General features: G+C 41.5%; 1 protein-coding gene across 1 annotated transcript in view; it reads left to right on the plus strand.

Moving 5' to 3' along the window:
- The window catches only part of apba2b (amyloid beta (A4) precursor protein-binding, family A, member 2b), a 57019-nt gene that overhangs the window by 32869 nt on the left and 9094 nt on the right, over positions 1–15056 (plus strand). Inside the window, exons 5-8 of the mRNA XM_053425996.1 lie at positions 2984–3064; positions 4642–4681; positions 5198–5343; positions 13357–13443. Coding sequence (XP_053281971.1) covers positions 2984–3064; positions 4642–4681; positions 5198–5343; positions 13357–13443 — 354 coding nt within the window. The remainder of the gene's footprint in view (positions 1–2983; positions 3065–4641; positions 4682–5197; positions 5344–13356; positions 13444–15056) is intronic.

A 15056-nucleotide genomic window follows, 5' to 3' on the forward strand; every position in this document is an offset into this window, starting at 1 on the left:
GTGACGTGCTCGCCATTACCATCCAGAGAATAGCTGGAGCCTCACCCCTCCCCCAGGTTACCTTGAGATGTCCTGCTCCTCGTCTCTCTCCCTCTCACTGCATGAATGCAGTGTGTTGAGTGTATTTGCACACACACACGTACACGAACGCTCACACACACACTCACTCTACAAACACCACGATAGACTCAAACACATGCTGAGCTCCCCCATCTTCTAAAAGTCAGATGGTAAAAGGAGAACAGTGATGGTCTCCTGTGGGCATCCTGGTGATACACACCTGCTCCCCAATGTGCACATGTGCATGTACATCCGCTGTGTGTGCCTCATTCCTAACACAGAACTGGGTCACTCCGTGTAACTAGATTAAACTGAAAGAAAGAACACTGCAGATTCAGACGATTCCCAGTCTCACTCAAATGATTCTCGGGTTTTGTCCTTCACTATCAATGAAATGTTCTCTCCGCACCACTTCAACTTGAACCTCAAACGAACTGGGACAACGATGAATTTAGAATCAGCTCTGCTGCAAACCGTGAAGCCAAAGGATTAGAGTAACAAAACAGAGGCAAGTCATCAAGGTGCACAGTGTGTTGTTGGGACATATTTGGGCAAAGTAAAGTATAACACCGGATTTTAATCTCATTTTAAACTGTGCTGCACCCGTGTGTCAGTGTTAAGCCCATCGGAAATATGTAATTCTATTTTGAATCCATCAAATTTTATCACGGTGTTCAGCGAGTGAACTCAGTGGCCTCAGTGTTACCTTTAGCTGAAGATGCTAACCAGAGGAGTAGCATATGTTACATAATTTATCAAGTGTCCCATTAACTTTGTCCTGTTGTGAACACACATGTTGATTGAAGCTGCCAGTTCTTTTCAGTGATGCTCCCATGCATCTATTATGTTAATGAGTTCAAATACATGCAGTGCTGACTGATTGATGGTGAAGTTCTACATGTTGAACATTTGTTATTACAGATGAAGGCGTGTTAAAGGCTTCACGGATCACTAGGGATTCTGCATATGACAATAGTTTTGTAGAGCATTTAGCATTCCATCCCATCGAACAACAGAAAACACAAATCTCATCTTTAATGGTTGTTTGCACAATTCATCAACAAACACAATGAAAACTGATGGGGACTGTATGTTTCGATTTCTTTTTACTAAGGAGGCGGCTGATGTCATGTTTGTCATAATTAATTTCATATCCACATGCACAGCAGCACAGCGTGTTCCTCTGAATTTCACTTTGTCTCTGCCAGGAGGAGGAGGTTTTCACTGGCAGGAGGATGTTAATGAGGAGTTGTGGACGGCAGAATGGATATCCAGGGGAATAAATGTAATCCTCCCTCTGTGGGATTATATGACGGACATACTGTACATATTAATACATATATGATGAGAGAAGAGACAAGAGAAAGAGCCGGCTGAAGGACGAGTGAAAGACAAAACGTGTCCATGTGCCCGACAACAGCTTATCTTTAAAAGAAGGCTTTAGCTGCTAATGGATTATTTTTAGTTTCTTACCTCCACCAAGGAGGTGATGTTTTTACACCTGTACGTGTGTCGGTTGTTTTGTATGTTTTTTTTTGGAGCAAGGTTATCATATATGATTAAAATGTAGCAAGAACAGGCTACACTGTAAAAATGAAAACATTAACATCCCTTTTTCCTACAATCGGTCCGCTTGTCAGAGCTATTCAATCTGCCACTAATGCTGGCGAAAAACAATTAATGAGGACTTTCTGTGTATTCTGTGAAAAAGTAATTTTACTTTTATCGCTGGGTAAACAAACCTCCTTCAGCTTTTCTGCACAGGAATCATTAAACATCTTTAGTTTATCTGCAAAGGCTGGAAGAGAAATGTCCGCCCACAAGCTGGAGCAGAACGAAAATATGACATATTTATATTATTTCTTACCAGGAGAGTAAACAGGAAAGCTGAGATTATGTTTGTGTAAGACTTGGATCACGTTTCCAAAATTGAATAACTTTTTTGAGGTGAACAAAATATAGTGAAAATAAATAATTGTATTCTGTTATTTGCTCAGATTTGAGGAACACACAGTATGCCATTGGCACTGTCAGTAAAATAACAAACATGGGCTCAACCAGCTTTTGAACATACAAATCAATTCTCGTCATCATAACAAAAACACAAAGCCTTTCAAATCAATTCTGAAATCCACAGGTAGCCAGTGCATTGAGGTTTGAATTTATAATGTGCTCATATTTCACGTTCAAGAGAACCCATACTGCTGTATATTATAAATGAAGAGGGTTGAGAGATTTCAAGGAACTTCAGAAAAACAATGAGGAGTGACTGTGGCAACGTTCCGTGTGCCAACGTGTCCTTGGGCAAGATATGGAACCCCAAATTGCTCCTGACAGCTGAACCGACAGTGTGTGTGTGTATGCTGACATATGATAGAAAAGGGTTGAATGGCAAACTGTACTGTAAAGTGCTTTAAGTGGACTTCAAGACTAGAGAAACGCTAAATATATACAAACCATTAGTTGGCTCGAAAACAAAAGCAGTAATGATCATTTGTCCATCATTAAAATAAATTAGCCTGGCACTCAGTAGAGCACATCCCTCTGCCAAGGCCCAACAGTCCCCTTAAATTCAACCAAGCTGCACCAAATTTCACACAATATAAATATCACTTCCCTAAATGTGCCAGATCTTTTTCCCATCAAGATCCATTAATTATCCCCTGGGAAAATGGCGTGAGGTGAAAACATAACCCCCTTGGTTCTCCACTTCAGAGCCTAAGCAGACAGATATTGGTTTTCATGCCCAGAGGCACCTACAAGTCTGAGCATACAAACATTCAAAGCCATCCAAGTGTGAGTCTCTTGACCTTTCCTCCAACCAAGCTACAAGCTGCAGAAACACGAAGGAAATGTTGAGCATGCCTTTTTTGTGTTTTTTTTTAAATCCACTCACACCTGCTCTTGTGTGTTGACCCGCCAGGTGAGCAATGGTGCAGAGCAACCCAGAAAGCAGCAGCGCTCCGACCTCAACGTCCCCCTGGAGAACAACAATGTACCAGAGGTAAGATGTCGTTGTGTATTCTGTCTGCAGCGAATCCTTCATCATCCTTTAGATCTGTTGTGTTTTTACACATTAGCGAGAGACAGCGGCTTTGTGTATGTGTGCGAGCCTGTTTGTGTACATGTGTGTGTGAATGTCTGCGTAATTGTGTAATTACAACATCAGCTCATGTCCTCTGCTTATGGTGTGATAACGTCCTGGTAATTTAGTAGCGTGTCGGGCTAGGTTTTATGAGAGCCATTTTTCACAGGGCTGTCTGCGGTGGCCGTCTCCTGCAGAGGCTCCACCCACACTAGTTTGTCCTTGTGGTGGTGTAAACTTTGTGAATGTATAGCGAGCAGCATCCTACAGATCCGGTGTTTGAATCCCTTGGTTTCACTATTCACAGCTCGCTCTGTGGCCTCTGTAGCCTCCTTTAAATCCTCCACCCTCCACAGTTTATCCCAGTGTTATTGAAGTGGATGAATAATGATTTGCACCCTGTCCACACCCACTTTTGCAGTCCCCTTGAGAAATGTAACCCATGTACCCATCTCCTGCAGCATAAGAAGTACTGAGGTGGGAATGCATGTAGCTGTGTGAATTCAGGGCAGGACACTGCAGAAGAAAATAGAAAACTCTGAATATTTATGATGCCTATTCTAAGCAGAAGCCCCAAAGGGAGTTTCTCTACAGGGATCAAGAGTTTAGCCGGTTTCCTGGCCGCACTGTACGTGACTGAATTTTCTAAATACCCTTTGCGTCATCAATCTTTGAAACCAGGTGAGGGTGGGATGATTTGCATCTCTGCAAGTCAAGTAGAATCAAATCAAACCTGCTGCTGAAATGACATTGATGCCAATGATGGAGAGACAAGGTCATTTAAACAACACAGTTAAGCTGCTTTCAGACATACACAGAATTCCAGAGATCCTCCACAGTTTCTCTGGAGGACGCGGATGTTTGAGTGGGACCCTGCAGAGTTTGTGCTGACTTTCTCCGCCTAGCCCAAAGTCCAAAGAAAGTCGTGAGGAGCTGATGTGAGAACACAGCAGGAGATCCCTCACTGGATTCACAGCGACCAACTGGAGGGTTGATGACGCTTTTAACACGCGACAGATGCAAAAGTGAAAAATACTAAAGGAGAAATTAGGATGAAAAATGGGGTTATACAAGTAAAAGCTCTGATGAACATATCAAGAGAGTTTGTGGTGATATGAGCCGACACAGGTGTTGTTGTGTTGTAAACAATATCACATGATATCCGCATAAGAATACATTTGAATTACAACCTACCACTGCCTACTGCACCACCACTGAGAGTTTGCTGTTGTGAACACGTCAGAGCAGAGAGCCTCCTGCTGTGTTGATCATGTGTGAAAGGCAAACTGTGGAGAAAGTCCAGATCCAATGTCTGAAAACAACTATTTTTGTAGTAGCAGGGTGACTTCTGTTAAACAAGTGATGGACAGGCATGCCAGCCAGACATTTCATTTGTATAGAAGGGTTTGAGTTTATTTTACTGATATACTTCCACGGTCATGTTTAATTCACTGATAACCTACTCGCATCTGTCATATCCTGTTTCTGTCTTTCAGCCAACGAAGAAGGCTGCATCGTTCCCCAGCTTTGTCGACGGTAAGTTCATCTCTCTTCATATCTGCTCGACGATACAATCTAAATATTAGAATTGAGTGGAACTATTCCAAGTATTGCTCAGGCCTCAGTCTGGCACATCGCAGGCCTGATACAACTCTTCCAGCTTTCTCTCGCTGCCTCTGGGCGGATTCTGGCTCTAATAATGTGTGAGGGGCTGAGTTGCCTGTCTGCCCCCTGAGTGGGCGTCTGAGAGTCCATATCTTCATATCACAGAGGCAGATTAATCTCAGCCCGGCCTCCCCACAGCTCTGCACCTCCATTAGCTCACAGCCTGTGGCCATCTTGTCGCTCAGTCCAACCCAGCCTGTCATCATCATCTCTCCATCTCCAGAGAAACAGTGTTTGGCTCTATTTCTCCACACTGCACGTCGACTGGAGTGATTATAAATAATACTCCTCACCCCTTCGCACAGCCGACCCTTTCAGTCTCACCACACTCTCTCTCTTCCCCCTTGTCTCCATCGCTAACCACCATCTCCTCTGCCTCTGGCCTAGTCCCAGGACCGTGTGAGCCAGAAGACCTGATTGATGGAATTATCTTTGCTGCTAACTACCTGGGCTCCACTCAGCTGCTGTCTGAGAGGAACCCGTCCAAGAACATACGCATGATGCAAGCGCAGGAGGCTGTCAGCAGGGTCAAGGTACTGAAAAACAAACCCACTCACATCACGGCACGCCGACTCAAACATGCAGAGAAGAAAACCATTCCATGATCAGCAGGCCGTGTCTTTTTCAGTTCTGCTGCTGTTCTCCCCTGGATGAGGGATACAGATCTAATCTAGGAGGCAATATAACCTTCAGGGGGATTTAGTAGCTGTTTCCACTCCACAGTCTTTCCCAGGGTACGAAAACCTTCCAAGGAACCCAGGACCTTTACTTTCATTTGCTCAAGAGAAACCAGAAACTATATTTAGCTGCTGCACAACAGTTTCTTGTTCAGGAAGGAGACTTTAAATTAGTTAAGGTAGGGATGGAGTCTGCTGGGCCCAATGTTGCTGACTCAGACACTGCAGCTGCTTCATTCATAACACAAGGAGGTAATGGGTCTCACTAGTACAAATGTTGGGATGAAAGGTGTACATTTCTTGTACTTAATTAACATCAGAAACAAAGTTATGTTCTTGGCGTTTGAATAGTTTCAAAAAAAGAGTGAGATATTGAACAAAAGAGAAAAGGCAGGGTCGAGAGTTTGGAAATGAAGGTGGGAGAGGGAGCAGTGAGGAGAGAACAAAGAGCATGAACTAGATAAACAAAACTTTGTTCTACAGGAGAAAAAAATAACCCTGATACAGCCAGTAGATTGTCTATGTGGAAACAGTGTGCAGTTTTTTACCCTCCTTGTTATTAATTTATTACATCAAACTAACACATCAAAGCACAACAGGATCAATGTGCTTCAAACTGTTTTGTGGTTTTCTCTGATTGGACTGGTTGTATTTTCCTGATCTGACGCTGTTCTTCAGAACCAGGTAGAAAAGCAAACAGGATCATGCAAAATTGACTTTCAGTTTCCCACTGTTTCTACTCTGGTCCATTAATTGCTGGAACTACTTGCAAGTCCCCTTGTGCAACACTGATTCAGTCCGAACAGCTGTGAACATTTGGACAATTATTCAGGTAATAGAAAATCAAAAATGAAGACGGCAACAACAACAGAGTCGACCTGTTGTGGTTTGTGTTATACATTTGACTTGTGTTTGAACAGATTTTTCAAGTTTGGAAGTCAACCAGACTCTGTTACCTCTGAACACTCATGGTACTGATAACTAATGCTCTTAATGCACAAGTGAATGGTTTACCCCAGTTTTGTTTGACCAGTCAGTAACACAGTGATGCAGCCTACCCCTTGAATTTAGGTCCAGAGATTACAGTTCAGTTTTGATCTATTGGCTAATGGCTAATAGAACAGAAATTTTGCAAACTTAACATTTGTAGTATGTTGCAAGTACGGCTTGAATCTTGTTTTATCAGGCCACTCGGGTCCCATCACAATTGTTTTCCCATCTTTCTGTCTTTCCTCTGCGCTCTCCTCTCCTTCTCTCCTTGCCGCCTCCCCCCCTGTTCCTCTCTGAGCTCTATCTTCCATCCCTTACTCATGTTTTCTCTCTGTCCATAGACGTAAACAAAAACTTAATAATAATATGGATAAATTAATAAATATATAAAGGCTGGTTATTTTCCAGTGACAGTCCACCTGTTGCCATTGCGTCCTTCAAAAACTAAACAACAACGAAACTGCACTAAACAGGCAAATGTGACTTATACCATATAAAGGGTCAAGTTGCCAAAGCGCTGGTTGTCTGGATTAATTTTTTTTTATTAATTCTTTGACCTGAACCTGTATGTGGAGATGATACCAGCGGAAACATTGATAAGATTGCGGCAATGTGCCACCACATACTATTACAAAGGCTTTTATTAGTTAGCACTCACTGCTACATTTAGCTTGTTCCTGGTGGCAAAAATGACAAAATACCTCTTGTATCAAACTTTAGTGATGGTGAACAGTGAGAGTAAAAGAAGAATCACAAAACGTTTTCAATCAACAGTCAATGATATGTGCTATAGTCAAAGATCTGTGACGTAGTTTTTTTTTCCGGCAACTGACCCGATTTATTTTATTCACCAATTTATAATTGAAATCCACACAGAAAACCTGTCAAGCAGCTTTACATGGCTATTACTGCATGTGTGACCCTATTTGTCACACAGCGAATGAATACATCTCTCATGCTCAAACATACTGTGAAAAGCAGGATCAATAGCTATTTTTAAACCGGGTCCTGATTGCTTCGAATAAAATTGAAATGGACATCGGGCTGTTTGAAATCCTGTTCATATACAAGGCATGCGTGGCCTCTTAGTGCAGCTGAAGAACTTATCCAGATTAGGCCACGGGGCATGTGTCTGACACAGCCGGGAGGATAATGGGGCCGCTGACATGTGAACCTCATATTTCCCTTGTTGATCCCTGCTGTTCTCTAATAATGTTGTGATGATGATGTCCTCCGTGCAGTCTCAGAGAGATACTGCGGATGGGTGCAGTGCAGCTTAGAGGAGCTTGACTCATAATATTTTTGTTGAGCTTGATTGTTTTGTTTATCACTGTCCCTGCTTGTGTCCAGCCTCGGGGAAACTCAATAACTCCTTGTTTCTGGAGAGAGTTTTAACACGTTTTTGCATTTCAGACACAAAGTCCAGGATATAGATTGGGTCCAGACGCTTACCGGACTTTGCATAAGCCTGTTTGGTTGCACAGTTTCTATCCAAACATTTACTCTTGTATCTCTTGATCATGTGAACACAAGCCTGGCTGGTATTGTTAAATATTGAATGACCTCCTGTGTCGTGGACTAGTTTTAGAAAAGTTCACATCCTGCAGAAACTTGTAAAGAAGCCAACAGCTGTCTCGTGGGATAGGTCGGGATTTAAAAGGGTATAGAAATAAAGACGGACACATGATGTCTGAACTATTAGTTCAGAAGTATGGAGTGAAAAGTAAATGGAGGCCAGTTTCAATGAACTGTTGTTTGTCTCTTTGGTGAAGAGATCTGTCTTTGGTTGGCTCTAATTCAGACACATTTAGGTTTGTGTAGTGTTAAGTAAATAAACATTGAGGCATGTTTAATTAAGAATCAGACTCAGATGATTATGGCTCATCCTCATACTTCCCTGGTCCTACCACTCGGTCCTATCTTTCAATTTGACAGGCTTCACTGTAATTTGTCCCACTCTACTTATAGGATTGAGCGTCATTAGTTGTCATGCAGGCTCATAAATGAGTCTATGAGTATATCAAAGTGTGGCTGAGGGCGGTTGATGCCTGCTAGAGTTTATATAATGATGCAAATCTCCTGGAATGGGATGGAGATACATTTGTGTGTAGACCGATACAACAGCAGAAATGTAGTACAGATACAAAATCAGATACTTATTTTGACTCCTTTCTCTGAGGTATGTACAACATGAAATAATGTGAAAGTTTTAAATGTTGTCAAGCACATTTCCTGATTGAAAACAATACGATTATATTAATATTTTTTCGACTTTAAATTGTTGAATGGGTTGAAAGAATAAAGTACAACAGGGTCTGATGCTAACATCCTCCCTACAGTCCTACTAAACAGCACTTGTTTTGTTTTAATATTGAGCTGGGAATAGTAAGTACACATGGTCAGCATAGTAACCATGAATGTGGCATGAAAGACTTTAAATTCACATTATGTAGTTTTTTTTTATCCGATACTGACAAAGGGGAAAGACTGTCTTGTTAACGATTCATTTCTAAATTCATTCTGAACATTCGTAACATAAAATCAAACATCTCTTTGAAACAAAACAAAAAAAGGACAGCAGGGAAAGTTACAGACCAGAATCATAATGTTCCTGCGTGTTTGCTGATTTCAGAACTTTTTCACTTAGTGAGGGTGTCCATCATGTCCACATCTGTCCAATCTGTGTTTGGTTTTACTCTTCCTCCCTCCCTCTCTGTCATGCCTTACCTGGAAAAGTCTTGTCAGGATTAAAACCATGACAAACGATTGCTTTCACCCTTTTCCTGTTTCCCTCTGCTTGGAACGCGTCCACCGAAAAGGAAGTCGACCGCAGTCTACTCAATTTGTTCCTGGTGGACAAATCAAATAAGTGCACGTTTAGTCTTTGACATTGAAACGGTCGACTGCTCACAGATCCAATGAACCCTGTGTGCAGTGTGCAGCAGTCATGTCTATTTTTGCAGAGCAACCAGGAACCCGATAAGTCGTGTGTACAAGTACAGGGAGACACTCAGACTCTGCAGTGCTGAACTGAGCAAGAACAAGTTTGCCACATAAATTGTAGCAAGCCAGTATTGGTTATTTATGCAGATCTTTTTGGCATGATGCTCTCTGTTTGATGTAATATTTATGCAGCTCACTCCGCACACACATACACACTCACTCGTTCCTGCTGTCTAACCCTCCCCCCGCCTGCTCCGCTGCTCAGCAGAGCAGTAGATGCAGCTGAAAGCCTCAGATGCCCGTCTTTGCATTAGAGCCGGTCACGGAGGAGGAAACTTTACAAAGTGAAACCCCGAAAAACAGACTTCCCCCCTTTGGGCTGTTTACTCTGCTGTATTTCCCCCCCAATTCGACTAACAGCTCTTGCACAGTGACTCAGGCAGATATCCAGCCTCATGTTCACAAATAAGATAATTTAGTTGACGGCTGATGAAGAGAGGGCGCCACAGTTCAGCTTGAGCCTGACATAAAAGATTTGCCGATTTTGGTCCAAGTGCTCAGAGAACCCGAAAAAGATTGCTTATCTAGTTCCAGCAGCTGCAGGGCCGAGTCCAATAGAAGATTTCCTGACGAACTAATCAAAAAAAATTAACTGTGTAAAACTGGCTCCATTTTGATCCAAGCTCCATTAGTGACTCAGCCTTGAATTTCTTTTGATGCAGTCTAGACAAAAAAAAAAAAAGAACCCAATTTGAATCCTCGCTCAGGGCTTTACCCCGTCCCCTGCCTCTGTGAAGGTTATTTATTTGTTCTCTATCCGGGTAATGGTGTCTATAGATCCACACACACAACCTGAATTATTGACCTTTATTATTGACTCGTGAGCTGGGATGTCTGGGGTTAAATATATATAAATAAATATCCTGCAATGTTCTGGTAAGTCTACTTGGATGGTAAAAACATTATGGCTGATGATCAAACCACAGAACCACAATGTCAATCCCAAATAACCTTGTGATTGGAATGTATTTCATCAAAGAGCCAACAATAGATAAGGCACAAATGCCCCTGCCTCCAGGAATTATTTTCCGACCATCAATTTTGGAATTTCAGATCAGAGCAATGCTCACAAATATCAGGGCAATCTTAGATATGTGGGTGTCATACACTCGACGCTGAAATAATAGACCTCAATACAAGTGCAGATAAAAGTCTCTAAAGTTTCTCTTGAAACTCAACTTGCAACATTTCTGAACTTTCAGATGTTTCTTCCAAGATCAAAATGTGTTGAAGAAACATTGCAAAAATAGTGAAGCAGTTTTGAAGAAGGAAAAATTTAAATAACAACAAAATATATTCTACCTTTCAAAGCCTTATCCCATAGTGAAGCTTTTAGAAATAAGAGTATAACCCCCTGTCCTTCTTTTTGGGGTAAATGTTCTGACAACAAAGATTGACACTTGACACGTCAAACCGATTAAAGAAAGAAAGAAAAAACATTAAAAAACCCTCTTGAATCTCATATTTGAGCTTTTTATAGACATCAAGAACACAGGAACTGTGTCAGTCCATGTCTGCACGCTTTTCATTTGCTGTATTTAAAAGTGAGAAAAAGCAATTACTACCCTCTGTAATTGTTGTTTTGATTTGTATCTGATAACCAACACGGCTGTGCAAAACGCTACCTCCAAAAACACACACACATGCATATACAGGTACACACACACACACACACACCAACCACCTCTCTCTCTCTTTTCCTATGTCTTTCTGTCCCTCTCTCTTTCCCAGAGAGCAGCGATAGCACCTGCCGTTTGGTTTGAGGCTTTACTGTCTTACCTTCTTTTATTTACCTTCTTTATTTCCTCCTCCTCCTCCTCCTCCTCTTCCTCCTCCTCCTCCTCCTTCTGTGTTTTGTGCTCCTGTATCTGCTGACCTTGTCCCGTCCCACCGCCTGCTGCCTACTGCCTGCCAGAGGGTACAGAAGGCTGCCAAAATCAAGAAAAAGGCGGTGTGTAATAAACAGAGCAAAAAGAAGACCCTTAAGCCACTTTCCCTCCACTCTCACCTTTTTCTATTTCATTGCATCCGGCCTGTGTGCGTTTGTGTTGCGTGTTTCTCATCTGTGTCCTGCACATTCCTGAGTTCATGCAGTGAGTTCAACAAATCTTTGTCTCGTTTATTTCAAGTTTGTTTTCATGTGAACACAAGGTCAGCTGAAAACTCTTCTTCAGTCTGTGTTATTTCTCTGGTTTTGTTTATTAGTTATTATGGTGAATTAACCTGATCTATAATCTGTGGGAATAACTTGTATGGAGTCAGCAACACTGTGTAATGGTTCCATGAGAGCAAAAATTTATGTCACCGGTAAAAACTACACATTTTCTGTTCAAAACATGAGGTATTGTTCAATAATAACCACCTAACCAAGCTCTGATATATTAGTTGTATCTGATGTGAAATCAATTCCTGTATTTCACACTATGAATTTACCGAGATCACTAGAAAAGATAACAGAAACATGTTTGGGTTTAGAGCAAAACATACTGAATATAAAAAGAAATGCATTTCACCTTAGGGCCAAAGAAAAACAACTTGATTTAAGACAAGAGAAAAGCACTTATCACAATACAACGCTTATGTCATCATCTGCTGCAACTAGAATGTGTTTGCAAAAACACTATAAACACTATTTTCAAGTACTTCTTTAAACATTGCCATCACCCTGCAGTAAGTTGAATTATGTATGTGAGATTCTGTGTTATTAACATAGTTTAAAGCAGCTACAGCAGAAAGTAAGTTTCATTGTTATTCTCAGTCATATCCTGCCTCTCATCCCACTGGTGATCCTGCAGTGGAGAGAGGAATGACATGTGAACGACCTCTGCTACTCTCACTGAAACTATCGAAGACTTACTGTTATTAAAAACTAAGGAGAGCTTAAAAGAAAAAATGGTGGAGCATGGTACTTCTGGTCACATTCTGTAGTCTCACTTAGTTTTTCTTTTTTATCTTCTATTTAAATGGGATATCTTTTATATCAGTTTGGCTTTAATCAAGTATGTCCGTGATAAGCGTCATATTTTAGTATCCACTCTCTGAATCACTGAATTTCTTCCCTCAAGACTTCTGGGTGCTTCAGTTAAACAGACGACTGATTCTCTTCTCACGTTGGATAGAAAAAATCTGTTCACTGTTTTACACCGAATCCATAAGACGAGTTGGATTCTGAATATGGAGCACTGCTGCAATCATAAATACTAATGGATACTTCTCACAAATCCTGTGCCCATTTGCTAATCACTGATATAAAACCACATGTTACCTCAGCTCATTCCCGGGTTTCTGTGCAGACTCAAATCAATAGCACCCAGTTTATGAGATGAAATACTTAATCTGAGTTATACTTGTTTTATTAACAGTTAAGCACCGTCGTCTCATTAAAATGCATCAGGCGGTTTTTATTCAATGAAATAAAATATAATTTTATTAGAGTCTGCAGTGATGAGAGGAATATGTGCACAGCCTCGCTCTGTGCTGAAGTGGCGTTGCTCTCGCTGGTGTCACAGCCAGCTGGTGAGGGCTGAGTGTAAAGCTGCTCCCTGTTTGTATGCCAGCTCCCCCCCCCCCCCCCCGTCCTCGTGCCAGGACAGTTAATGTAAACTAAGACCACTGCCAGACACTTTTTCGTTTCCTGCCCTTTTTTCCCCACCTCACCTTTAGACTTAACCTGTCCATCTAACAAGCATCGCCCACAGCAGCACTTGAAACTACACATGCATGCATTGTGGTTATTCAATCCAGGTCCTTCCTACATTTAACCCCGGCACCATTCAGGCAGTTACAAATCCCTGTTTAACATGAAAAAGCAAGTTTGGTACAAAGATGTTTGGAGTCAGAGGAATTGACCTGTCGTCTGTTTGTTTGTTTGTTCAGAACACAGATGGAGACGCTCAAACCCTCACTGAGGTCGATCTGTTCATCTCCACCCAGAGAATCAAAGTCCTCAACGCAGACTCGCAGGTGAGTGTCAGAGGAAACACGGCCTTCATGTTTCTGTGTCTTTTTCCACAAGCTGCAGGAGGAGATCTAGGAGGGTTATGTTTCCACCCCTGTTTGTTTGTTTGTTTGTTTGTCAGCAGTATTACGCAAAGATGACTTCACAGATTTCAACAATTTCAACAAAACTAAATAGAAGGATTGGAAATTGGCCAAGAATGAAGTCATAACATTTTGGTTGTAGCCGTGGATTAAGGGCCGGATCTAGAATTGTATCTCTTTTTTTAACATTGCGAGATTGGATTCTCAGAGAATAAATCATGTATGTTGATGATGAATTATTTGGGGACTGATATTGATGAGTGTGAGCAGTTTGATGCAGAATCAAGAAAAAAGTCTGGATTTAAAAATGGTCTCTTGGGAGGGCTGGTTCAGATGCCTGACCTCAACAAATATGGCTACAAACTTGTAACTGTGTGTTGTTGAGATGTGGATTAGGTGCAGAAACATTTCATATGTATCTCCACTAGTTTGACAACTTTGTCCAAAAGAACTCGATGGATTTGGTGCAGAGTCAAAGCAGTCTGTTGGGCCTTGGCAGAGGTATGCACCATACTGAGAGCCACTCTACTTATTTATTTATATGAGTTTTAATCTCATGACATCACTCTCAGAATTCCCTTTAAGCGAGGATAATAATAGATTCTGCAAAGCCAAAAAATGTTGCAGAAACATCTGTGCATGCAGGTCGACTCAGAGAGCGGGCACTGAGCAAGCTGTTGGACTGCAGCACAAGCTGCTCCTCCATGCTTTGTTTTTTTGAGACATGAAAATTGGTATAAAGACCCAAATTATGGCCACTCCTCTACTCAATTCCAGAATGGATTACATCTGACCTTCTTCAGTTGTGTTAAAGCCATACCAAGTAAAAACTTTTCATATTGAAGTTTGGCTGTGAAGGTCCTCATGAATGTCAGATTATTTTTGTAATTTCCATTGTCAGGGTTTGTCTGTTTGTTGATCAGCAGGATTATGCTAAATCTACTGAACTCATTTCTATGAAATTGTGTTGAGGGATAGGTCATGACCCGAGACAGAACCCATTGGTTTGTTTGTTGGTTTGTTTGTTATCAGATTTACGCTAAAACTGCTTAAATTTCTACCAAACTTGGCCGACGGACGGGAGCTGTGCTTCAGGAGAACTGATACAATTTTTGTGTGGATCCATGATTTTTCTTTTCTTTGAAGCATTGATGCAGATCATGATTATTCAACTTTTGTGGAGTTGTTTGCTCAACAGAGTGCCATGCTAGTTCTTTGTTTGTAGTTTTTTGTGAACAAAGCTTCCTTCAACTGCTGTAGAAGAATCATTGTCAAAGTTTTCATGCCAAAAAGTGCTGTTTGTGTTTAAAGCAGCAGAACAAGTCTTCATTGGAGGTGGAGTCTTTGATTGAAGTAGAGATGTCTGTGAGAGCTTTGTAGTTCATGAGATCCCAAATCGAGCTTTGTGGTCAGACTAACTGTTTAATGTATATGTGTGAGATTATGATTGCACTATTTCTTTCTTGGCTGCTGTGTCAGATTGTGTGTGTGCGTGTGTGTGTCTGTGCGTGTGTGTGTGGGCAGCCGTTTGGCAG

Source organism: Pleuronectes platessa, chromosome 1 (assembly GCF_947347685.1).
Source record: "Pleuronectes platessa chromosome 1, fPlePla1.1, whole genome shotgun sequence".
Classification (NCBI taxonomy): Eukaryota; Metazoa; Chordata; class Actinopteri; order Pleuronectiformes; family Pleuronectidae; genus Pleuronectes; species Pleuronectes platessa.